Below are 27,418 nucleotides of genomic sequence, written 5' to 3' on the forward strand. Positions count from 1 at the left end.
AAATAGACCATTTTGCATTCAGCGTGCGCTCAGCGTTCGTTCACCGTTCACTTTGCGCTCTGCGTTCGCTCACCGTTCACCAAATTGCGTTCACCGTTCACTCTGCGTTCGTTCACCGTGCGTTCACCGTTCAAGTGGGAAAGAAGAACGTTTCAGGGACTGTAACATGGCTTTCAAACGTTTGTACACAAATACGATCAGGCCTCAACGGGGGAGTTCGTAGCTTCTTGCTCTATCTTGTTGGTAGATAACGTGGTAATTTGGAGCAGTGATGCGGTATATTTGATCGTTCATATAGAAAGTGTTTGATAACATATGGTCAGTATCAAAGTGAAAGTAGAACCGAAAATCATGTTTTACACTTTTATTTTAAGCCGCCCAAAGGGCATTTTGAAAACAAAAATTCTGTAAAACAACCAGTCCAAATAAAAAGAAATGGCATAAAGTTTAAAACTAATTTGAAGAATGTCTATTTTCCAGAGAGCAAAAAAAAAAAAAGTTAAAATTTCAAAGTGCTGAAAAAATGATCTGGTCGGGGCAAATTTCACGGGTCGGTCGGAGTACCTCAAACAAATCAATTTTTATTTTAAGCTTAAGATTGCTATGTAGTTGAGATTAGCTTTGGTTTGTGTAGAAAGGATGGTGATGGTTGAATTATCTTGTGCTTGACTATCTTAAATGATATTGGTCACAAAAAAATGTCACTGAAAATCTTTGAAAGTTCATGCATGCCCAAAGTTGCTGATGGCCAGGGGATAGCTGCAGAACTAAGTTCTCTTCAAAAAAGAAATTAGGATGGACCAGTTCCGTAGCTAGTCATACCCCTGGTTCAAGGTCATTTGGCAAGGTCAGTAACATTGTAATGGAAGAATTTATGCAATAAATTATATCAGGATCTTGACTCAAAGTCATTTTCATCTTGGCCATGGTCAGGATCATTTGGAGAGGAAAGAAATTCTTGTCATGGAAGTGCAAAATGGTAGTCATTCTTGTGGAAATCATAAATTAATTTATTAAGAAATAATTAGAAATTCCAACAACATCAGTATTTTGAAAATATCGCATGAAGACTTTGGAATGCAGAATGGCATAACCTTTTTCTTCACACTGAACTTGCATAAAATCTATAGTTTTGATTAGTGTTGCCTTTCATTGAAATTGATGTGGGTTTGCTTTATTCATATACACACATAGAATTCAAAGACTTTGACAGTGCCACCTGAAGATGTAGTTACATTTATGATAAGGAGTTTCAAAACTATGGCTTATTAGGGATCCACAATTCATACTACAACTTCAGACTAAAGCAAAAAATAACACTGATGCCTCCATAAGGCAGCAAAGTGATTCTAGTACCAAAAGAGAGGTCTTGTCACAAGAAATGCACATGTGACTACCAGTATGAAAGCTCTATCACTAAGCATTCAAAAGTTATGGCCAAGATTAAAGTTTTTCAAAAGTAGGTCAAACTCCAAGGCGACGGTCATGAGGTCAAAAATTTTGGTACTGAAAGAAAGGTCTTGTCACAAGGAATACACATGTGAAGTATGAATGCCCTAACACTAACTGTTCAAAAGTTGAGGCCAAGGTTAAAAGTTTTTGCAGACAAAGAGACAGATAGACAGACCAAAAACTGTATGCCCCTTAATCTCCGATTACAGGGATATAAAAAAAGTCTAAAGGACAAATGTATAACTGTGATTGCCATAAGGAACATTCAATATATACACAGGTGTATGATACACGTACTGTATATTGGGAAAATTTCACCCCTATTTCAATTTTGCCTGTTTCACCCTCATCCTAAATGGGCAAATTCAAAACTTGGTGAATTAAAATTAACCCATTACCCTAAATCTTTTAGAGGAAACTTAAGACCAGATCAAATTGTTTTCTAGTGTGTCTGGCTGAAAGTAACATGGGGTCAATATTTCCTGTTATACAGTAATTCACAAAATTCCTGAAACAAAATCTTTTAAAGGTCAATATACTTCACACTTTTCAATCTGATATTGATAATATTTCATAAATCCAGTATCACAGAGTTCTACAATTATTTAGAGAAAAGAAGTTGATTATTTTCTTGCTATTGATTATTTTCTTGCTATTTCCAGGCCATTTAGTTTCTCCATGAGTGAGAACCATTCCACCATCACAACATACACAGGCTACGATGTGGAGGAGTACGAGTCCCTACTTCACCTTCCCACCAAAGCCAGCAATGATTACTACAGTCTGGAGGACATTGTGGCCAATGGGCAGGGGCTCAATGGGGAACACATTAACATACTGGCCATACTTAAAAAGGTCAGTTCAATAATCATATGAAATTCAGTTTTACTTTAATAAGGCCAAGCATTTCATGCGAATTTTATGAAAGCATTTATTTTCTGTTCTAAATCTTTAATAATACCATTGTGTACTAACACATTTACATCTTTCACCTATAAAACAGGTAGGACAGGTGAAGGACATCACAACAAAAACTGGCCGACAGACCAAGAGGTGTGAGCTTACTCTGATGGATGAGGGATTGTCAGCCTTCCCATTTGTCATGTGAGATTTGATATTGGCCATCATTTCAGATTTCTAGTTCTCAATACTGGCCATCATTTCAGATTTCTAGTTCTCAATACATATGTACTGGCCATCAATTTAGATTTCTAGTTTGTTGTCTTAGTCTCAATATTGGCCATTGTTCAGGATCTATATTGGAATCTATCAACTTTCTATTTGCTGAGCAGATTTCACCTAGATATTGGGCTGAAGTCCAAATCTGTATCTAAGGCTTAATTGTCTGAGGATATAAATTCTGTTAAGAAGGCCTATACTAGGTAAGGCTTCCAAAAGGGCAAATTATCATTTTTCTTATCTAGGTTTAAATTTTACTAGTTTGTGACTTGTAGTATACATCACATGACATATAGGTGAAATTTTGACTACTGATGTGTACATTTTAGCATATGTAAAATTTTGCACAATCGGAGCTGGTGCACTATTTGGTGTAATCAGGATTTAGATCTTATTCTATGTTTGGTAATGAATGAATAGAGTTTTTCATATTTTAGAGCAACCATAAATTAGTGAATTTGCTTAAGTACCTGTACAGTATTTATATATCTGCACCCCAAAAAATTTTGGGGGAGTATATATAGTCGATGGACAAAAGTATTTGACATTTTATTTTGCTCGTCGCTTCGATTGTGATACAATTCTCAGCTATTTTTAACTTGAGGTAAATTTAGACTGTACAAAAATAAATGAAACTTTCCACAAAGAAACTAGAGACATTGCGTCACAAATTGGTGACATCATTCTGTCATCTGCAAGATCATAAACTCTCAAAATCACTGCTAAAAATATGGGTCGGAGATCGAAAGAGTTGAGCACTGAGGTGAAAGAAATGATTATAAAATCTGTGAATTATACACCAAATAAAGCAAAATTGGTGAGGATGTTTTATATACCTAGGTTGACAATTGTGAGTATTTTGGATAAATTACTCAAGCAGAGTACCATTGAAAACATGTCGAGATTAGGCCGTCGATATTTGTTTACAACATGGGATAAGTCGAAGTTGAGTCGTCTCGCTAAAGGCCAACAGAAGAGACACTTTAAGGTATTCGATCCATAAAACCTCCATTTTTTTCCCCCAATAATTAATTGTTATGTAATACAAAACTTGGTATCAAATGAAAAATAATTATACGGAAGCCGATAGGTGCCAGGGTATAGAATTAATATTTATTTAACTGGCGGCTGCCACTTAATTTAACTGGTGGCCGCCACTTATTATCTGGCGGCCGCCACTTATTAACTGGCGGCTGCCACTTATTATCTGGCGGCCGTCATATAAATTAACTGGCGGCCGCCACTTAATTTATCTGGCGGCTGCCACTTATTATCTGGCGGCCGCCAGTTAATTTATGTGGCGGCTGCCAGTTATTTATATGGCAATCCCTCCCAATGCTTAGTAATATGTATGTGATATATATATATATATATATATATATATATATATATATATATATATACACAATTAAGAGCATTAAATTATTGTTCTTCAATTGTACTGTTAAATACATAGAACCATGGAGCTGACCCTCCATTTTTTTGACAATGTTCAATTTCTATTATTTTCACATGCAAACTATAATTATTTTCACATGTGAAATAAGATTAATTGGCAGACTGGCCCCCACCCCACTCTTTTGGTGGTAGTAATGAATGGTAAAAATGTAATGATGAATGAACTGATCAATTGAAGAATGAACGGAGCCCTCTCCCTCCAATTTAGGAGTACGAAGTTTGGACAAAAGAGACATTTAATTAGGTTCCTTTTCTGCTTGTCAACAACTGTAGAAGACAATTTCTCCTCCGACTGTCCCTATACACTTTGAAAAACGATGCTGCGTGTTTGCGTACTATTCTAAATCTTTCCAAAATAATCACTCAGCGATACGAATTACATTGTTTTTGCAATTGGCAGGCGCCATATATGAATTAAGTGGCGGCCGCCAGATAAAATAACTGGCGGCCGCCAGTTAATTTATATGGCGGCCGCCAGATAATAAGTGTCAGCCGCCAGTTAATTTATATGGCAGCCGCCAGTTAATAAGTGGCGGTCGCCAGTTAACTTAAGTGCCGGCCGCCAGTTAAATAAATATTAATTCTATACCCTGGCACCTATCGGCTTCCGTATAATTAACATACACAGTGATTTTAAAATTGACAAGACATATAAGAAATATCTGTAATAGAAATTAACATTAATCCCTATGAGAAAAACATTTCTGACATATAAAGTCAATTAGAATATAATTTCCAAAGAAAGCTCATGGTGAAAAGATTCCTATTACCATGGTCTTTCAAAATATGTAAAGAAAAGTTAAGGTCACCATACAAATTATGAAAATATATTTCTACAAGGGGAGATAACTCTGACCAAAATAAAATCTAATTCACTATAAATAGATGTGGCATCATCTAATCTCTCTGCCATCTTTATCTCACTAAAAATCAGGCATTTTTTCCCCAAAAGATTTAGTGCTACAGATATTGACTTTTTGTGAAAATAAATGCTTTTATGGATTGGATACCTTAACTGATAAAATACGCAAATCAAACGAAAGAAGGGAAAGCAATTTAGTGAAAAGTAAGTGTTTAGAAAGTTACATGAAGTGAACATAAAGAAGGGTACAAAAGGAAGTGTGCAAGGAAAACGATGGTGGTGCGATATAAACACAGAAATAAGCGAGTTAAATGGTGTCAAGAGTGGAAATATTGGAAAAGTGACCAGGAATGGAAAAAATATTTATATTCTGATGCAAGCTAGATTGTGATCGAGACAGATAATGGTTTTGTATATATGGAGAAAAGACGTTAAAGCTAACAGTCCTCACTTGTTGTGTAGTCCATCTAAGAGGAGAATATCGTTATTGATCTTGGGATGCATGTGTTTGATGGTATGGGAATTATTGTACCTGTAGGAGGTAATATAAATGCTCTAAAATACATGGAAATGGTTGATAACAATTCATGGCCGGTAATTGCTCAACATTTTCCCAACAAAGACTACGTTTATCAAAAAGAAATTGCCCTCTTGGTGAAAAACTACATAATAAAAAATAATATAAACTGCACAGAATGGCCAGCTCAGTCTCCAGATCTGAATGTGATTGAAAATGTTCGGTTAAAAATCAAAAGAGAGCTGAAAGGGGTGTCTGCGACTCTAGAGAAAGGCAAATCAGCTGCTTGCAGCCATCAGACAAGTATGGGAAAAATCCATCAAGGCCCCTTGAAATGTGTATGGGGCCTCTACGCTTCTATTCCAAACAGGATTAAGGAAATAATCTGTATGAAAGGGAATCTGACAAAATATTAGGTAAGTGTCTTCAGTTTTAATTACACAAATCTCCGTTTAAATCTTCCGTTGTGAACGTAAACAATGCGACGCCATTTTGAAAATGCCAAATACTTTTGTCCATTGACTGTAGTCACCATCATGTCCGTCCGTCTCTCCGTCCATCCAAGCTCATATCTCCAAAGACTTTCATCAGAAATTTATATATTTGATCAGAAATGTTCCTTGAGACAAGGACTTTTGGACCAAGGTCTTTTAAGGTTATTTTGGAAAGGTCAAGGTCACTCAGAACATATAAAAGTTCCTTATTTCAACAGTTTTCGATAAAAGTCCCCTTCTCCATAAACCTTTCATCAGAAATTGATCATATGATCACTGTTCATTATTGTGTCGCCTGCGTTACGCAGTGGCGACATATAGGGATCACTATCCGGCGTCCTGCGTCGGCGTCTGGCGGCGGCGTCTGGCGGCGGCGTCGTCACAAAAAATTTCTGTCACAGTTTTCTCAAGAACCACATGGGGCAACTCCCTGATATTTGGCACAGAGCATCACTGTGGCCAACTGTATTGTGTAAGACATTTTCGAATCTGTCGCTTATCAACTTCCTGTTTGCCGGGACTTAGAATTTTTTACAGCAAAAAAATTTCTGTCACAGTTTTCTCAAGAACCACATGGGGCAACTCCCTGATATTTGGCACAGAGCATCAGTGTGGCCAACTGTATTGTGTAAGACATTTTCGAATCTGTCGCTTATCAACTTCCTGTTTAGTGACAAAAACCATTTCAATAATTTACTTTTTCAACATTATACGTGATATATTACATATAGAATGAACTAGCAGGCGACACATGTCTTCCGGGGAAGACTTAATACTGCGTCTTCACCTTTCATATCACACAAATAAGCAATAGGGAAATGGCTTTCAGACAAAGGTCACTAAAGGTCATTTTGTAAAGGTGAATGGCACTCAACATATATACCTTATCTATACCTTACATATTATGTAAAAGAGACCTTCATTTCAACAATGTTTTAACAGTTATTAATCATTGTGTCAGTATTCATGAGTTATTCATCATATGAAGTAGTTCATTGGTTAGATGCATTTCGGGGAGCATCCATCAGTTTTACTGATATTCTTGTTTGACTATTGTAGATGGGATAAAGAGGCTGCCTGCATGGCTTCCACTTGGACACCAATCAGTACAGGTACTTAACTACTTACACACTGACAGAATAAGGAATCCATCCATCAAGGCAAATTTAGATCAGTTTGTAGTGTGTAAATATATATATATATATATATATATATATATATATATATATATTGAACAATTAGCATTAATATAATTTATTGCAAGAGCAGTGGCATTTTCATTTTTGATGTTTAGAACATTGTAAGAATCATGATATATTCACATTTTTGGTATATATTTTAAGTACTATTAGTGTATACAAAGATTGGATTAGATTTTGGAATTGAAAATACCAATGTTAAAAGATTTCCGTTCATATCAATTCATTGTTTCCTCCAAGTAGCGAATCAGTTAACTTGCATAAATTTTAGGAAAAATTCATTTAATACATCCTTATTTGGTTTTTTAAAATATTTTGTTGCCTCTTTACGAAATGTGATGAAGATGTGTTTTATTTTGTATTGAAACATTTAATTCATCAATAATTGAATAATAATAGAAATGTGATGAAGATGTGTTTTGTTTTGTATTGAAATGTTTAATTCATCAATAATTGGATTCCTGAATGCATGTTTACTTGGATCTTTTAGTGTTGTTTGTGGCAGATGTTCGAATGTCCTTTGATAACTACAGATCCTGCCTGGTGGCTACATCTGATTCCAAAACAATCTTTACAGTTAACCCAGGTATTCATCTACTACATTCTTACATTTAAAAATTTATATACCTCAGCTAATCAGCAGATCTGATCACGAAATTCTAATTGACAGGAGCATTAGCTGATCAGAGAGCTCCATTTACATGTGCATTCTGCAGCTATGGATGCACTGCCATTTTGCCATATGAGGGTTTGACATATCCATAGATGAAATTTTTTTAGGTGTGCCAAGTGCCCCTCATCCTCACCCCACCCCCATATCTAAAATTGTATGTGCCCACATTGAAAACAAGTATCCCACATCCAAATTGACATTATTCTTTATTTCATATACAGGTATATGTTACATCATTTAAAAAAAGTAAATTAACTTGCTCTGTATTTAAATGTACTTCCCCTGGATACCACCAATTTACACTTTGAACTAACAAATATACAAAATGGTGTTCCGGACCGTTGATTCTTCTTATAGATTTGTTTTTATGTTTCTGTATATGAATGCATATCTTAATGTTTTTATCTGTTTGTCTAAACCTGTGTTTGTGATGAAAAAGCCACTAACTGAAAGATACATTTTCCTAGCAAAACCCACTGTCAAAATTTGTGCCATGTTGTATGCATGCAAAATAACTAGGGCTGTCACGGTTCCAAAAATTTTGGGTCGGGTCGGTTCTAATTTTTTTACTTCGGGTTCGGGTATTTCAGTTCGGGTCTATATAACTGTTTTAAGAATCTAATATACAGTTAAAATCAAAAACCTTTACAATGTATTTAGTCACAATAATTACTCGGGGACGTGGACTGAGGTTTAGACTTGACATCCATGGTACTAGAAACAGCATTGTCACTTCTACTCGTTTCCATCCATGCTTTCAATGTTTTGTCATTGATGATGTTGCTCCTGTGGCGTATTTTCAATGCGTCCAACATATCTTGCATGTACTGTCATTATTTACAGTTTTGTCGACAATGCCATCATTTAACAATTGATCAAAATACAGCCACCTTTGAGGATTTTGGTGACATAATGATTCTATTTGAAAAACCAAACCCAAACCGAAATACGGAAAAATGGAACCGAACCCGACCCGAACAACACGACCCGCGGTTTTCGGTTATTTCGGGTACCTGTTGCAGCCCTAAAAATAACCTAGTCCTAAAGTTGCCATCTTCACAAGTCAAGGGTTAATATTGATTCGTTTCCTCGCATTAACCCTTGACATCAGTGAATATCAAAAAGTTGGGCTCGTTCTGATTGTTTCCACAAAAGAATGGGAACCAATGAGAAAGCGGTTCTATTTATAACAATGCGAAGCTAGGGATTCAAATAAAAACACGTGTATTGATACCTACAGAACTTTATGGCTATTTCAATCGTTTAAGCAATGTTGTCTTAAGCAGAAAGGTTTCCAAACTTGATCTACACTGTACTATCAATAAACCTAATTAGTGAGGCGTAAAAAAAAATGTTGTCTTTCCAGTCACCCGACCGACTGTCCTTCAGACCCCCCCGACCAAAAGTTTTTATTGCTAATCTTGGAAAAAAAATAATTTATTAACCTACCGACCATCTTTTTCATAAGAAAATAAAAAATCTAAGTCCCTCGATCTTTTTTATAACCCCCCCCCCCCCCCCGCAACAAGTTGGGGGGGGGGGGGTATACTGGAATCGGGTTGTCCGTCCGTCTGTAGACGCAACGGTTTCCGGGCTCTAAAGCATTATCCTTTCCACTTACCGTCACCATATCCTATATATGGACTACCCATGGGATGAAGATGTTCCCTATCGATTTTGGGGTCAAAAGGTTAAAGGTCAAGCGCACTGGACATCGAAGTAGCAATATGGTTTCCGGGCTCTAAAGCGTTATCCTTTCCACCTACAGTCACCATATCATACATATGGACTACCCATGGGATGAAGATGTTCCCTATCGATTTTGGGGTCAAAAGGTCAAAGGTTACGCGCACTGGACATCGAAGTAGCAATATGGTTTCCATTTAAATTCTTTAACGGCTTTTTTCATCGCATGGAGATGCTGTGTTCCTAGTTTATACCTATTAACAACACTCTTTGGGAGATTGGGGTAAGCGGGGGGTATTCTTAGTGAGCATTGCTCACAGTACATCTTTTTGCGTCCTGAAATAAAACAGCGCTAAAAATATCCAGTGTTTATTTTTAGAATTCGTTGGAAAGTAGAAACCGCTGATCTAATTATATATGCGTGAACATGCGCAGTGGATACTTTTAGACATGGCAACACAACGCGTTCTGTTTAATGTGCAATGTGGAAAATGCGATCATTTCCCAGAGAAGAAGATCTTCCTTAGTTTTAAGGAAAGTGACACTTTCGTTGACATTAGAAATGAAATACATCAAATAGATAAACATATTTTAATATCAAAATGCATGACATTGTACAAAACTCAATATCAATACTAGCACACTGCTGAAATTAACAGACATATTTTATACACTTCTCATAAACTTAAATTTTTTAATACTATATTGAAGACCTTGATGTTAATTATACCCCCCGAACGAAGTTCTGGGGGGTATATAGGAATCACTCTGTCTGTCTGTCCGTCTGTCTGTCTGTCCGTCCATCCGTCTGTCTGTCTGTGCAGATTCGTGTCCGGGCCATAATTTCTTTGTTCTTTGACTTAGGCATACCATATTTGGCACACAGGTAGATCACCATGAGACGATGTGTCAAGTACCTTCATGACCTCTATATGACCTTGACCCTTGACATCAAGGTCAAAATTAAAGGTTTTTTACAATGGATTCGTGTCCGGGCCATAACTTCTTTGTTCTTTGACATAGGCATACCATATTTGACACATGAGTGTATCACCATGAGACGATGTGTCATGTACCTTCATGACCTCCATATGACCTTGACCCTTGACCTCAAGGTCAAAATTAAAGGTTTTTTACAATGGATTCGTGTCCGGGTCATAACTTCTTTGTTCTTTGACATAGGCATACCATATTTGACACATGAGTGTATCACCAGGAGACGATGTGTCATGTACCTTCATGACCTCCATATGACCTTGAACTCAAGGTCAAAATTAAAGGTTTTTACAATGGATTCATGTCCGGGCCATGACTTCTTTGTTCTTTGACATAGGCATATCATATTTGACACATGAGTGTATCACCATGAGACGATGTGTCGAGTACCTTCATGACCTGTATATGACCTTGAACTTTGACCTCAAGGTCAAAATTGATTATAGGGTTTTGACATAGTCATACCATAAGACGTGGGTGTATCACCATGAGACTATGTGTCATGTACATTCATGACCTCTTTATGACCTTGACCTTCGATCTCAAGGTCAAAATTATAGGTTTATGCCATGGATTTGTGTTCGGACTATATCTTCCATTTTCTTCTACAAATTCATACCATATTTTTACACTCAGGAAAGAGGTAATTTATACCTATTAACAACACCCTTTGGGAGATTGGGGTAAGCGGGGGGTATTCTTAGTGAGCATTGCTCACAGTACATCTTGTTTGTATTTGATGCTTTCAAAACGATATTTAACTTGTTTCAAGATTCCATGCATACTTTTTGTGCATTTCAAAGTACTAAAATGAGCTCTTGGATTTGTCTTTCAATAGTCAATGCAGATTTGCTCAATAATTGTGAATATGAGTTTTGTTGTCAAACTGTCAGATGTTTTAATTTATACTTCTGTTGTATATGATATATCTGCTGATATAAAATGGCTGAATTTGATGTCCTGTTTTATTTTGTTTTTATTGTCAAATACCAGCTGGCAAATTTTCTCCCTTTGTGATCTTGCAGCTACAAGTAAATAAATAGATATTTTCATGGATTTAACATGGTTACATAGGAATATTATAATATTATAATCCCCAGGGATCTTCATATAAAAGTTGAAAATACTTCGAATTTTATGGTCACCAAAAAAAAAAATCCCTACCTACCGACCCTTAAAAATTTCAAGGGGGTGATCGGAAACACAACATTATTTTTTTTAGGCCTGATGTAAATATTACAGTTGCACTTGTTTATCAATACAGCAGTATGAAATCGTCATTTGTATCCATGTACACCATAACAAGATGCAGTGATTTCATTGGATGTTTTATTTATAGTGGATTGCGTAATGGTCTAATGAGCCCAAATTTTATATAGCGACTGATGTCAAGGGTTAGTGCGAGATAATGAATCAATAACCCTTGACTTGTGAAGATGTAAAGTTGCATATATAATCAGATTTGTTAACAGCATTGTCTTACTTCGACTAAATAAGACTTGGAACTAAAATAGGAAAAATTACAATCAGAATTTTACGGTCACCAAGTGGGCGATCAGATATTGATATTTAGAAGCTGTTCACAGAGACTCTTTAGGTGGGGCCATTCAAAGTTTTACGTATGAATAAGATATAAGGATTCTTTTAAAAATCTTCTCGTGCAAGAACAAGATTACAGTTTGCTTTAAAATTAATATACAATCATCCTCATGTAATGTAGAATCAAAGTTTCCTTCACACTATGAATGAATGCTAGGGCTGGGCTGCAATAGTGGTTTGAAATTTTAACTATAATGGTTTGTGAAAGTATTTATGTGAATGGGGTGATGACTCAGGTGAGCACTGTTTCTCAATGGCTACTCCTTTTTTTGTACTCATAGATACCCCAGAGGCTCACAGCCTGCACCAGTATGCCCAGAGCTGTGACATCACAGAGGAATCAGTGGACAACACGACAACTGACCCCCCTTGTATGTACTTGAAATCATTCTTGAACTGGTTTAGTTTTCTGTAAAATAGTTATTAAAGTTCAATTTCATGCATAGAAGCAGTATAGCCATTAGATTGTTTTCTTGAAAAAAAAAATTCTGTACATTCTGTTAGCACTATCTTACATTTGCAACACAGAAAGATAAAAACACATTTATGTGACTTATATGACACTGAAGTTTCTAATTAACTTTCAACATGGTGACATGTCCTGACCTCAGTTCAGGTCATTTGAGCAATTTGAAGGTTGTCAGAGAAAAATGAATATTTCATGTATAACATAGTAATAGGCCATGTATTTGAAGATCTCGTGACAGTGACACTTGATCCAGAGGTTCATCATGTCTTATGGATCAGTCCCAGGTCATCAAAATTCAAATTTTATGTTGTCGGTTTAGCTGATAGCTATTTCTGTGATTTGAAATATTGAAATTTACGAAATAAGATTGCAAGTGGGAAATCAACTGGTAGGTTGATCCTTTTAAGTAGAGATTCAAATTGGAGACCTAACTTAGCCAATCAAATTTGCATTTTCTCTTTTTTATGCTCCATTAATATATTGTTAAATTTGAGGTCAAGGGAATTTAGGGTATCCTGGGTTTGTATAAAGGTAATGCATGAGTAATGTTGAAGACTTTATGCCATCAAGTATAGAATATTTCAAAAATGTCCCCAATAGGGATGGTTGTGTTGAGATTTGTTCTTTAAGATTTATTTGAATGCTATGTTGACTTGCAGTGGAGAAAATAACAGACATGTTTACGGTGTCCGAGGTGAAGAATGTGATGTGTGACTTACAGAACCAGTGGAAGCCTACTGTGTATGGTGTAACTTGTATGTTCCTTTCCCAGTTCAATGTAGACCAGGAGGATTTCAATTCCGTCATCGCCTACAGATGGTATCAGTTTCATCCCCCACTGTAACAACATGTCACTGAACTAAGACACTTTTGTGCAAAGTTCAGAAATATTGTAGATAACATTTTTTTTTTTGGGCTAAGCTCTTGAAAGTTCAGATGAGTTAATTATTGGAATGCTGAGAGCAAAAATTTGAATCAAACTTGAAGACATGCATATTTTGCACACGTACATATAAGGCTACCTTTTTTCTGCCTTAAAGATATCTATACACTACTTTCTCAATCAGCTGATCGAAAAAGGTCACATGTGACATCACTGTACTACATGACTATTTAATTACTGAGTTGTTTTTACAATCGGGGCTTAAATTTAAATCTGTATTGTGGCTAATTATCACAATATTTTTGCAAACTATTAGAATTAATTACTATATTTGTGATAAATCAAATTGCATATAATTTTATATACTTTGGAAAATGTGATGTGTCCTAGACTTAATAGTTTCTATTTATAACCCTCCATAGTGTCTGTCTTTGATACTCGGAGCTTACTAGGCCATTTGATAAACTGAACACAACTGATGCATTATTTACAGCAACAAGTGTAAGCATTCCTTAACAGAGAAGAATGGTTTCCTGTGTTCTAATGTGGACTGTTGTAATGGGACCCTGAACCTGTTTGACACTGCTGAGTCACTGACGTTTGAGCAGGCTGACATCGAGTACAGGATTCCCATCTCCCTGTCTGATCACACTGGAACACTGGAACAGTGTTATTTGTATGGTAGTGTGGCAGAACACTTCATAGGGATCAAGGTAGCCATTTACCATTACAATACAGTCAAACATGCTTAAAACGATTTCACGTGTATTAAGAAGTGATATTTATTTTCCAATGAGATGAATATAGTAAAACTTTTATTAGATATAATGAAGTTTGGTTACAATGAACGATTTTTCACTGCCTGGAGGTTCACTATTGTTGCAGGATGGTCGCCAGGCATTAAAATAGCAAGAAAGTTTTATGGTCTATACATTCGATCTATCAACAAATGTGCATCATCCTTTTCTGTACTTCAAAAAGGAGTCAAATGAAGAAGGGATCTGTAACATTAAAATATGTAAAAACAATTTAGATACAGATGATACTGTTACAATACACATACTAAATTTACTTTGCTTCACTTTACACAGACTGCATTTTGCTGCACGCACATTTTACACTTTACTGCATACTTCACTATACTATACTTTATAGCATTTTACTGCATACATATTACACACTGAATTTTACTGCATATACGCATTACATACTGCATTTTACTGCATATACATATTACACACTGCATTTTACTGCATATATACATTACACTTTACTACATAGCATTTACTGGGCATTTTCCTGTATTCAGGCATGAACAGTACACCATACATTTACGTAATAGGTAAATATATATATACATTAGAAATAAAATAGCACATGAATATACTGTGTACTCACAAGAACAATCACAGTAAGTTCTAATATAAATTGTTAAGAACTTTGTATGTTGGCCATTTTAGGACTAAATATGGATTGAAAGTAATTAGTAAACTTACCTCAGAAATAGTGGACTCTGGTCACAAGGTATTTAAAGTTGATGAACTATGACTATTACTAGATGAACTACATGTACATCAATGCAGAGAGACACGTCCGCACCCAACAATTGCTACACCCAAACTAACTGCAAGGGATTTAAATGTCCAAGAATGCCTGGTGAACTATTCATATACTATGGAAACATTGAGATATAACTATTGAAAAGGATAAAGACCCTAACATCTATGGAGATGTAATCGGAAAATATATACATTAATTGAGACAACTATAACAGTGTTTTACTTTATAGTGAAGTTTGGTAATAACGAACTGTTGTTCACTGGCCCTGGTGGTTTGCTCTAACTGGGTTTTACTGTAAATATAATGAAGTTTGGTGATAATGTAGTGTTTTTCACTGCCTGAAGGTTTGATATAAACGTGTTTTACTGTATAATGAAGCTTGGTAATAATGAACTGTTGTTCACTGGCCCTGGTTGTTTGCTATAACTGTGTTTTACTGTACAAGTTTTTCACTGCCTAGAGATTCAACATAACCGTATTTTACTGTATAATGAAGCTGGTAATAACAAACTGTTGTTCACTGGCCCTGGTGGTGTGCTATTACTGTGTTTTACTGTACAAATAATGAAGTTTAGTTATAATGAAGTGTTTTTCACTGTCTGGAGTTTCACTGTAACCATGTTTTACTTTATTGATACCAATGAGAAGCAACACAGCACTTCCAAATTTAATCCATTTTGCTTGTAATTACACCATAATGATTTTGAAAATTGACTGGTGTTTTAAATCATGGTGTCATCCATTCAAGCTACTCAGGTGACATATTGTAATCATTACCCTTCAGTGACTCTAGCCTTGAGCTGCACTTCTAATGTTGATAAAAGCCCAGGATAAGAAAACTTCATTGATTAAGAAATAGTTTAGAAAAGTGATCATACGATCTGGCATTGGGGAGGTCATGAAGAGTAGAATTCAGAAATAGTCACCATAGCTTAAGGTGGATCACCAAAGATGAGAGATCAAAGTTGTTTTTTTTAAAAAAAAAAAAGGTTTCCTTTTTACAAAGCATTAAGAGGGTCTTGAAGTGTAGATTATTAAAATGATATATAAAAGGATTGTGGACAGCCTTATTACGGTAGGCAGTTGGTGACAATCGATGACTCCCAGTTTGGCTTCGTCCCTGGCAGAGGTACAACTGACGCAATATTTGTTGTTCGACAGCTGCAGGAAAAATATCTCGCAGTAAACAAACGGCTCTATATGGCGTTCGTGGACCTCGAAAAGGCATTTGACCGTGTCCCTCGGAAGGTGATCTGGTGGGCACTGCGAAAACTTGGTGTGGAAGAGTGGATTGTGTGTCTGGTGCAGGGGATGTATGCAAATGCCTGTAGCTGTGTCTGCGTTGATGGCTACAGTTAGGAGTTTGCTGTGAGGGTCGGAGTCCATCAGGGGTCAGTATTCATCCCTCTGCTTTTCATCATCGTACTCGAGGCTCTTTCACGCGAATTTCGCACCGGTGTTCCCTGGGAGGATCTGTATGCAGATGACCTGGTTATCATTACTGACTCGTTGGATGAATGTGTCAAGAGGCTTCTGACTTGGAAAGAAGCTATGGAAAGGAAAGGACTGAGTGTGAATGCAGGCAAAACCAAGATCATGATCTGCGGTACGGGTCTTGACTTACTTCGGGACTCAGGCAGCTTCCCATGTGCTGTCTGTCGTACAGGTGTAGGCAGCAATAGTATTTTCTACAATGGCTGCAAGCACTGGGTGCACAAGAAATGCAGTGGGCTCGTGCGCCTGTCTGTGGACCCTGACTTCAGATGTTCAAGATGCAGAGGAACTGCTCGCCCTCTTGACGGCAGGTCGCAGAGTGATATCCAAGTTGGTCTGTGGACAAGTTGGAAGTTGTAGGCTCCTTCTGCTACCTCGGAGACATGCTTTCCGCAGCTGGTGGCTGTGACCTTGCAGCCACTACGCGTGTGAAGACTGCTTGGAAGAAGTTCAGGGAGCTGCTACCAGTCCCGACATCACGCCACCTGTCGTATAAGACCCGTGGTCGAGTGTATAACACCTGTGTACGGAGCGCTATGCTCCATGCCAGTGAGACCTGGGCACTGACCAAGCCAAATCTTCATCACCTACTACGCAATGACAGGACCATGATAAGACAGATCTGTAACATCAAGCCTGAAGATATGGCCACTGTAAGTTCAACTGAATTGCTGGGGCAGCTTGGCATTGACGACCTCAACCTTATCTTAAGGGAAAGGAGACTCCGCTGGTATGGCCACGTTGTCAGATCCAGTAGTGCAGTCAAGTGCGCTCTAAATATACAAGTTCCTGGGAGACGTAGAGTTGGTCGGCCAATGCTATCTTGGAGAGAGCTGACGGAGAAAGATCGTAGAGAATGGAAGCTCTCTACTGCCGACCCTCAAGACCGGGAAGAATGGAGATCTGAGGTGAGATCTGCCATGCGTGCAGCCAGCCAGATACCTGGAAGGGGGCCCACTAGTGTGGACACTACCCGTGATACTGCACGGAAATAAAAAGGAACCGACAACATTACCTCAGGGGGAGGAGGAGTGGGATAGGCTCTCCAAGTATAAAACAATTTAGTCCAAGAAAGTTTGAATATGGTCCCTCCAAGGGTAGATAGTGTTATGAAAATCAGTTGCAAATGATATTTATTTATCATCTCTTCTGATTTTTAGCAATGATATTTTTTGTTTAGACAGAAAAACAATTTATTGCATTTAAGTTTTTGTGAGACCACTATACAGAGGCAAGTATATTGTACAGATATATTACTAATTGAGCTAAACAAGATTTACCTAATCAAGTGAATGTTTATGCTGAAAGCTTGATTTCAGAGAAACAAGATTATATGCCGAGTTCAAAATTCAGCCTTAAAACCATAAACTGAAATATTCATTCAAGATTCATACTTAATGAAAAGTTGAGGTCAAACTGTAAGTCAAGATAATATGTCAAGGTCAGACTTGCTACAACTGGACATTGCAATCTTCAAAAGTATGTGTTTCACAATTCACAGACACATTTTGTTCATTGAGCTTATTGGTAATACTTTCTTATCCTGATGTCTATAAAGGAAAGGACTACTTAATTTTTTAGGTCACCTGAGTAAACTCAGGTGACCTATTGCAATTGGTTTTCGTCCGTAGTCGTTCGTCATGCATTAACAATTGAACATTTTTAACTTCTTCTTAATAGCTACCAGTCCAATTCTTTTCAAATTTGGTATGAAGCATCATTGGGACAACGGGGACATAAATTGTAAATTTCAGGACTTCAGCACCCCTGGGGCCCTAGGGGTGGGACAAAAACTGCCCAAAATTGACCAATTTTCAAAAATTCTTTTTCTCAAGAACCACACACATGTAAGAAAAACTAAATGCACAGTGATGTACAGCAGGAAGGCCTCTACCAAAATGTAAATTTCATGATCCCCAGGGTAGGGGTTATGACCCCAGGGCAGGGCCAAACTGGTTATGTAGTGTTTATGTGTAAAACACTTAAATTACATTTTCTTAGTGTTGTTGATACTAAATTGAAACTAAATGGATAGAGCAGGTAATCTTTTACCAAAATTGTAAATTTGATTTTGCCCAGAGTAAGGGTTTGACCCCAGGGTGGGGCCAAACTTAGTATATAGTATGTATGTGTAAGTTTGCTGATACTGTATAAAATCTAAATGCATACTTAGGAATAGCAGAAAAGGATGAACAAAAAATGGTGAATTTCACAACCCAGGGTTATGACTTTAAGATGAGTCCAAATTAGTCGTATCTTTTGATGTTTTAATGTTAATACACCTATATTATTTAAAGCCTTTCATCAGTGTACATGCACTTTTGAGGGCAGTAAAGTTTTAAGAACACATCTTGTTTTATACTGTTGCTGAACATTAGAATTTAGCTTAGATATTTAGAACAGGAAATTATTTTCTAGATTTCATAGCCCATGGAAGTAGTGATACTTTTTCACTAGTATTCAGGTGACCGATAAGGCCTGTGGGCCTCTTGTTAAAAAAGCAAATTTATTGACATTTTAATGCATATACATGTTGTATATATTTTAAAATCTTGAAATTTGTTTTGCAGGTGGAAAATTACTTTAAGTTGGATCAGGAAAAGAAGACAAGGATCAAGTGGAGGTTTCTTTTAGAAAGATGCAAAATCTATTTTAAGGTTTGTATATATATATATATATATATGACAAGATGTAGTAATATTTAGACAGAACGTGTTATGGTACAGGGATGTCTGGACGTACTTTTGTATGTCCATCCAGCTGGCTGTTCAGGGTTTTCTGTTTCTATATTCACTTTTCTGTCACATATTAAACTGAAATGTGCTATGTAGCTTTGTGAGTTACTCTGGATCATGTTGCAGTTTTGATCCATTTCAACCTGTCGCATGAGTTTTGCTCCTTTATTTGAAGAATTAATGCTATATGAAGGGTACATAATTTGTCCAGCTAACTCCTCCCACAGTTTTCAAGTGAGGACCTTTTCAGATCACAAAGTGTTTGTATGGGTATTGAAGATGTTCTTGTGGCAAGGATTTTGATTTTCTTCAATTTTTGAGAAAATTACAGGTCATTTAGTCCGTTTTGAGGAAATTTATTTTAAAGAAGGACATAGTTTGTCCTTTTAACCCCTTTCACAGTTTTGAAGGTAGGGCCTAAAGTTGTAAATAACTTAAAGATGTGCGTAGTGCTTAGGATTTTGATTCACAACAATTTTAAATTTTCTTTGAAATTTGTTTAAATATTTACAGGATGTTGAACTTGGTCTAATTTGAGGAAATATTTTACACACAGGACTCTTGGTTTGTTTATCTACCTCCTGTCACAGTTTTTAAGCTAGGATCTTTTATTCATATGAAAAGAAAGTATGTCACAGTCTGATGATGGTGGTACTACCTGAAGCAAAGTTCTACAAATTATGGTTTCAGAAAAACACCCTATATAATGCTTTTCACTGGTGTATTATGTACCATTTTTGGAACTCTTGGATTTTGATAAATATTACATTTAGACTTTCCCATGTTAATTTTTCTTATGCGTGATTATATACAATATATATGTGAAAAAGAAATTAGGACTAAAAAGTCTAGTACTTGATGCGTAGTGACATTGAAAATTTACAGGTGTACATGCTTGACATCAAAATTTATGAGCTCAATCATTTGGCTTACATGTAATTATAACTCATAAGGGGTCAAGACAAACAACGAATGGTATATGTACCCTGTATCAACAGTGGGGAAAGACTCCGAAACAGTATAAAAGAATTAGATTTTGTGTCATTCACTATATCACAACTACAGCAACCCAAGATATTTGTGTAAACATAGATTGCATTTAGATCATGTAATATTTGTGCATCTTTGATGCAGATCAAATATAAAATACTGTAAATTCCTAAATATACAAAAAGGAATTTATTATCGCATAATTTTGTGAGAAACATCACTTGCGAAAAAATATTTCTCGCTTTTATTTTTATATTGCTGAAATACATGCAAAAACACTTGATCAACAGAGCACTTGAGAATTTATTTTCTCGCGATTTGACGTCCATGAGTCATTTCGCGATAATAAGTACTCACGTAAAATAAGGAATCTACAGTGTTGCTTGTACTGTACTACATGTGCATATAGAATGTTCAAAAGAATTGATTAATTCTGAGGCCTCTATGGGGAAAAAAAAACGTAAAGGGGAAAACAATTACAATTTTGTATTAATCTAAGAGGCAAATGCTAAAATTATGAATACATTTATTCACAATATTTATACAAATAGAGGGGTAAAAGTAATTAGGATTACTTGTCAAATCAGTTTGATATTACCAGCATGTTTTTTATTGAAACAAAAAATAATGTTCTATAACAATATAAAATGGTTTGTACTATTCTTTGAAATTATAACACCAATAACATAACTATAGTTCGATATTCACATTCGGTAAGCTGGGTCTATTCTCACTTTGGTGTTTACAGCTATAGAAGTGACGTTTCCTTATCATGCCAACACGTACCGTAACACAGGACCTCCATTTCTTAGGTTATATCCAAAAGACCATAGGAACTGTTACTTCTTATCTTAAACAATTTAAGTTTGATGCAGAGTAGGATCAAGAATCTAACCTAGGCATCCTGGTTATAAAGGGAATGCCCTAACCATGGCCAGTGCTTATCAGATGAGACCTCTGGTCCTTATTATGAGGGAGATCAGTTAAAGGGACTGGTTCACGATTTTTAAACAAAATATTTTTTATTTTTGATGTTAAACATTAAAAGTATAAATCATTTAATGTTGACAACCAAAATTTTGACCTTCTGAATGCAAGAATAAAATCTATATTTTAACCTTAAATCTGTGTTATGTAAACAAAGATTTGAGTCAAACAAGTGAAATATTCATTTTGTAATATAAAGCATCTCAATTTTGCATAGTCACATATTTTAACTTTTAGATGACACACTTTACCAGAAGAATGCTTGAAATGTGAAAGATATAATAAACTTAGATCGATATCCATTTCTTTTGAAAATTTCATAAACAATAACATACCACAATCTTTGTTTACAAACAAATATGAATTCTATAAAATGAGCTTCTGTGATAATGTATAACCTGCAAAATCTTTCAAACACATTAGACAGTAGATTTTGATCACTAAAAAGTGAAAAACAAAAGAAGATGGGTGAACTTTGTAAACAATAAGCCTATCCATGATTGGGCACCTGTCACAAATTGGGAGTTTAAAATCCGTATTGATGGTACCCGTAGTTACAATAGATACAGTGTCGTACTAAAACGCTGTCCAAAATATTTAGAATTCAAGACAAATATATAGATCATACTTCAAAGAATGATATTTAATCAAAATCATCATCAAAATTTGTTTCACAGGCAGCATCAAATATATCAGACATTAAGTGGGTTTTAACACACACAGTTACACTGATGCCTGGAGTACGTAAGGTACCAAATGACACTGCATATATGCTCGCAACATCCAACAGTATGTGCTCCGCATTTCCATTGACATATTAACTGATGTCAATGAGATACCTCGCATGTTTTGTGGTGTAAATCAAGTATGGAATAGTGTTTTCTATATGGTGCAATATTAATGCTTTGATTTGGATTCAGTTTTTAGCTCACCTGAGCTGAAAGCTCAAGTGAGCTTTTCTGATCACCCGTATTCCGGCGTCCGTCCGTCTGTAAACTTTTCACATTTTCAACTTCTTCTCAACAACCACTGGGCCAATTTCAACCAAAGTTGGCACAAAACATCCTTAGGTAAAGGGAATTCTAAATTGTTAAAATAAAGGGCCAGGCCACCTTCCAAGGGGAGATAATCAAGAAAAGGTAAAAATAGGGTAGGGTCATTAAAAAATCTTCTTCTCAAGAACCACTGGGCCAGAAAAGATGAAATTTATAGATAAGCTTTATTAGGTAGTGCAGATTCTAAATTGTTAAAATCATGGCCCCCGGGGGTCGGATGGGGCCACAATAGGGGGTCAAAGTTTTACATACAAATATATAGGGAAAATCTTTAAAAAATCTTCTTCTCAAAAACCACTGAGCCAGAAAAGCTGAGATTTATATGAAAGCTTCCTTATATAATACAAATTCTAAATTGTTAAAATCATGGCCCCCGGGGGTCGGATGGGGCCACAATAGGGGGTCAAAGTTTTACATACAAATATATAGGGAAAATCTTTAAAAATCTTCTTCTCAAGAACCACTGAGCCAGAAAAGCTGAGATTTATATGAAAGCTTCCTTATATAATGCAGATTCTAAATTGTTAAAATCACGGCCCCCGGGGGTCGGATGGGGCCACAATAGGGGGTCAAAGTTTTACATACAAATATATAGGGAAAATCTTTAAAAATCTTCTTCTCAAGAACCACTGAGCCAGAAAAGCTGAGATTTATATGAAAGCTTCCTTATATAATACAAATTCTAAATTGTTAAAATTATGGCCCCCGGGGGTCGGATGGGGCCACAATAGGGGGTCAAAGTTTTACATACAAATATATAGGGAAAATCTTTAAAAATCTTCTTCTTAAGAACCACTGAGCCAGAAAAGCTGAGATTTATATGAAAGCTTCCTGATATAATGCAGATTCTAAATTGTTAAAATCATAGCCCCCGGGGGTTGGATGGGGCCACAATAGGGGGTCAAAGTTTTACATACAAATATATAGGAAAAATCTTTAAAAATCTTCTTCCCAGAACCACTGAGCCAGAAAAGCTGAGATTTATATGAAAGCTTTCTGATATAGTGCAGATTCTGGTTTGTTGAAATCATGCCCTCCTGGAGTAGGATGGGGCCACAATAGGGGATCAAAGTTTTACATACAAATATATCGGGAACATCTTTAAAAATCTTCTTCTCAAGAACCATTGGGCCAAAGAAGTTCATATTTACATGAAAGCTTTCTGACATAGTGTAGATTCAAGTTTGCAAAAACCATGGCCTCCAGGGGTAGGTTTGGGGCCATAATAGGGACTACGGTTTTACATGCAAATAGATATGGAAAATCTTCTGATATGGACCAAGGTGACTCAGGTGAGCGATGTGGCCCATGGGCCTCTTGTTTTTCCCAACAAATGTTTTTGAACAGCATTTACAACCTACTGGTATTAATATACCAAATATGATAAAGGCATCAGTTCTCGCCTCTTTTGTACAACTCTTGAGGCCAGTTTTACAGTAACAGAACACACATTTGCTGTTAGATTTCCCAGCAAATACAAATGGGACAGAAACAGACACTTGATTTGCTTTTGTTTTTGTACTGAACTGTAGTACACTGTGCCTTTTAGACAGTCTGCACCTGTTGGTTACCTATTTGGCTTTTGTCATGATATCTTCAAGTAACTTCTTTTAAAAGCTTAAAAGCATTGTTGAAATTGTTCTCTTTTACTTTCCTTTAATATATCATTTACATAACAACATTCATACTTCACAGGAGGCCCCATACTTGTTTACATTTATTCACTAGCTGCATGTTGGAATCGTGTGATCGTCATTAAGACTGCATAAACTTAGCATAAAATGCCAGTGACAAATAATTATGGGAAGTCTATTCATTGATAAGAAAAAAATAGGTAGGACAAATTGGTATTCGAACCACAGATATGCAATCTGGAGTTGTCCAAAACTTCAGTGAGAATGCCGCTATACCACCTCGGCTATCCATTCCATGAAGAATTTCTGAATTTCAAGCTATCTAAAGTCACCCATTGTGGACATAGAAATTTTCTTGATAATACAACAAAAGTTATACACAAGAAGTAAGTTTTTTTCATAGAGTGGGTCAAGTCTCTATACTTTTTATTTACAAAACATATTACACCTGAACATGAACTCAACATATTTTACTTAGTCCACAATGGAGACTTGGCCCACTCCATATGAAAATCTGCTTGGAAAAGTCAAATTTACTGTTATTTTGTGCGTTTATCGCGTATAGGTGATTTTAAGTAGGCTTTTTCCAATGTTCCTTTGAAATGGGCACATCGAAAAAGCATTTTTAGGTCACCTGAATTCATTCAGGTGACCTATTGCTATCTGTTTTTGTCCGTCGTCGTGCGTCGTGTGTTAACATTTGAACATTTTCAGCTTCTTCTCTGAAACCCCTGAACCAATTTCAACCAATTTTGGCATATAGCATCTGTGGGTGAAGGGGAACAAAAATTTTGAAATTCGTGGTCCCTGCCCCCCTGGGGCCTGAGGGGTGGGGCAAAAACCATCAAAATGAGTGTAATTTTAAAAAATCTTCTTCTTTACTCCTGGACATCAAGAAGCCAAACTGTGGGCATAATTATAATGAGCATTGAGCCCTCTACCAAAATTGTGAAATTCATGGCCCCTGGGGCAGGGGTTCTTGTGTTAGGGGGGGTGGGGGGGCTCTATTGGTCATATAGTGAAAATGGCAAAAACCATCAAAATGAGTGTAATTTTAAAAAATCTTCTTCTTTACTCCTGGACATCAAGAAGCCAAACTGTGGGCATAATTATAATGAGCAATGAGCCCTCTACCAAAATTGTGAAATTCATGGCCCCTGGGGCAGGGGTTCTTGTGTTAGGGTGGGGCTCTATTGGTCATATAGTGAAAATGTAGAAATTCTTTGAAAATCTTCTCTGTCTCTGGGTATTAAGTAGACAAACTAATAGCATGGTAATGATGAGCAAGGATGCCTCTTTATACCCCCCGCAACAAGTTGTGGGGGGGGGGGGGGTATACTGGAATCGAGTTGTCCGTCTGTCCGTCCGTCTGTAGACGCAATGGTTTCCGGGCTCTAAAGCATTATCCTTTCCATCTGCCGTCACCATATCATACATATGAACTACCCATGGGATGAAGATGTTCCCTATCGATTTTGGGGTCAAAGGTCAAGCACACTGGACATTGAAGTAGCAATATGGTTTCCGGGCTCTAAAGTGTTATCCTTTCCACCTACCGTCACCATATCATACATATGGACTACCCATAGGATGAAGATGTTCCCTATCGATTTTAGGGTCAAAAGGTCAAGTGCACTGGACATTGAAGTAGCAATATGGTTTCCGGGCTCTAAAGCGTTATCCTTTCCACCTACAGTCACCATATCAAACATATGGACTACCCATGGGATGAAGATGTTCCCTATCGATTTTGGGGTCAAAAGGTCAAGCGCACTGGACATTGAAGTAGCAATATGGTTTCCGGGCTCTAAAACGTTATCCTTTCCACCTACAGTCACCATATCATATATATGGACTACTAATGGGATGAAGATGATCCCTATCGATTTTGGGGTCAAAAGGTCAAAGGTCAAGCGCACTGGACATCGAAGTAGCAATATGGTTTCCGGGCTCTAAAGCGTTATCCTTTCCACCTACAGTCACCATATCATATATATGGACTACTAATGGGATGAAGATGATCCCTATCGATTTTGGGGTCAAAAGGTCAAAGGTCATGCGCACTGGACATCAAAGTAGCAACACTCAGAAAAGAGGTAGTTTATACCTATTACCAACACCCTTTGGGAGATTGGGGTAAGCGGGGGGTATTCTTAGTGAGCATAGCTCACAGTAGCTCTTGTTAAAATTTGTGAAATTCATGGCCCCTGGATCAGGGGTTCTGGTGCTAGGGTGGGGCTCTATAAGTCATATAGTGAAAATGCATTATTTCTTTGAAAATCTTCTTCTCTGTCCTTGGGTATTAAGTAGACAAACCAATAGCATGGTTATGATGAGCAAGGATGCCTCTTTCAAAATTGTGAAATTCATGGCCCCTGGGTCAGGGGTTCTGGTATTAGGGTGGGGCCCTATTGATCATATAGTGAAAATGCATTTTATTTCTTTGAAAATCTTCTCCTCTGCTGCTGGGTATTAAGTAGACAAACTAATAGTATGATAATGATGATCAAGGATGCTTCTTTCAAAACTGAAATTTATGGCCCCTGGGTCAGGGGTTCTGGTGCAAAGGCGGGGCTGACCACATAGCTATTCAATGTTTCTTCCATCCAAAAGTAAAATTCTTATATTTAAACACAAACCTAATTCAAACATTGGAAGGTTGTTACATGATACTCAGGTGACCTATAAGGCCCCTGGGCCTCTTGTTGGAAACCATGGATTGATTCTCTTAACTAGAATGCAAATTTTTCTTTTTCTGGAGAGTTTCAATTTTAACTTTGATATTTGTCCCTCTGTGGGTTCTAGGCTTGATAAAGTCACCCATCTTCTTTTGGGGGAAATCGTGAATCAGTCCCTTAAGTGGCCAGAATAAAATTAAAAATGAGTTTTTGAGCCTTCACCCCTGGAGAGTTGGCTCAGGCTAGCAATATTCAACATCTATTGATATTCAGTCAAGCATACACATCACTTGTATTAGTTTCTTGTGAACTTTACCGCATCAAAGGAGATCTGTTTAATCACAAAATCTCCATTTTCAAGGTTTAAAAGATGTATTCTTTGCAAAATGCAACACCTCTATACACAAAAGGTTCATGTACATGATGAACAGGTGATTGATAAGGCCCATGGGCCTCTTGTGTAGGTTCATAGAATTTAGGATGAAAGAAAGCTTGTCTATAGAGTATGTCTCATTTCATGTAGGTTTACAGAAGTGGTAAAGATGGAGGAAAGGCTTGTCTACAGATAATGTCTTGTTCACTGGCAGATCCTGAGGATATCTACAATCTCACATAACTGCTTATCATCTTCTGCACAGTATGTTGCAATAACAGGAGTTCACGTTAAATCTTGAATGGAGGACAGGACCCACCATTCAGCATTTTTTTAATGGCTTGAAAGCATTGTTATTCAGAACTTTTGTCATTTTCATCAACGATTTATGTATTGATGGATATTTTAAATACTTTCTAGTCTGTTAATGAACATTTCTGTGATA

General features: G+C 36.7%; 1 protein-coding gene across 1 annotated transcript in view; it reads left to right on the forward strand.

Annotated features, from left to right (window-relative positions):
• LOC125670064 (meiosis-specific with OB domain-containing protein-like) overlaps positions 1 to 27,418 on the forward strand; it is a 39,430-nt gene that overhangs the window by 11,810 nt on the left and 202 nt on the right. Inside the window, exons 5-13 of the mRNA XM_048904999.2 lie at positions 2,115 to 2,307; positions 2,456 to 2,556; positions 7,022 to 7,074; positions 7,652 to 7,747; positions 12,397 to 12,486; positions 13,244 to 13,403; positions 13,961 to 14,180; positions 19,092 to 19,178; positions 27,124 to 27,418. The exon at positions 27,124 to 27,418 is cut by the window's right edge and continues 202 nt beyond it. Coding sequence (XP_048760956.2) covers positions 2,115 to 2,307; positions 2,456 to 2,556; positions 7,022 to 7,074; positions 7,652 to 7,747; positions 12,397 to 12,486; positions 13,244 to 13,403; positions 13,961 to 14,180; positions 19,092 to 19,178; positions 27,124 to 27,216 — 1,093 coding nt within the window. The 3' untranslated portion in view covers positions 27,217 to 27,418. The remainder of the gene's footprint in view (positions 1 to 2,114; positions 2,308 to 2,455; positions 2,557 to 7,021; positions 7,075 to 7,651; positions 7,748 to 12,396; positions 12,487 to 13,243; positions 13,404 to 13,960; positions 14,181 to 19,091; positions 19,179 to 27,123) is intronic.

This window comes from Ostrea edulis, chromosome 4 (genome assembly GCF_947568905.1).
Source record: "Ostrea edulis chromosome 4, xbOstEdul1.1, whole genome shotgun sequence".
Classification (NCBI taxonomy): Eukaryota; Metazoa; Mollusca; class Bivalvia; order Ostreida; family Ostreidae; genus Ostrea; species Ostrea edulis.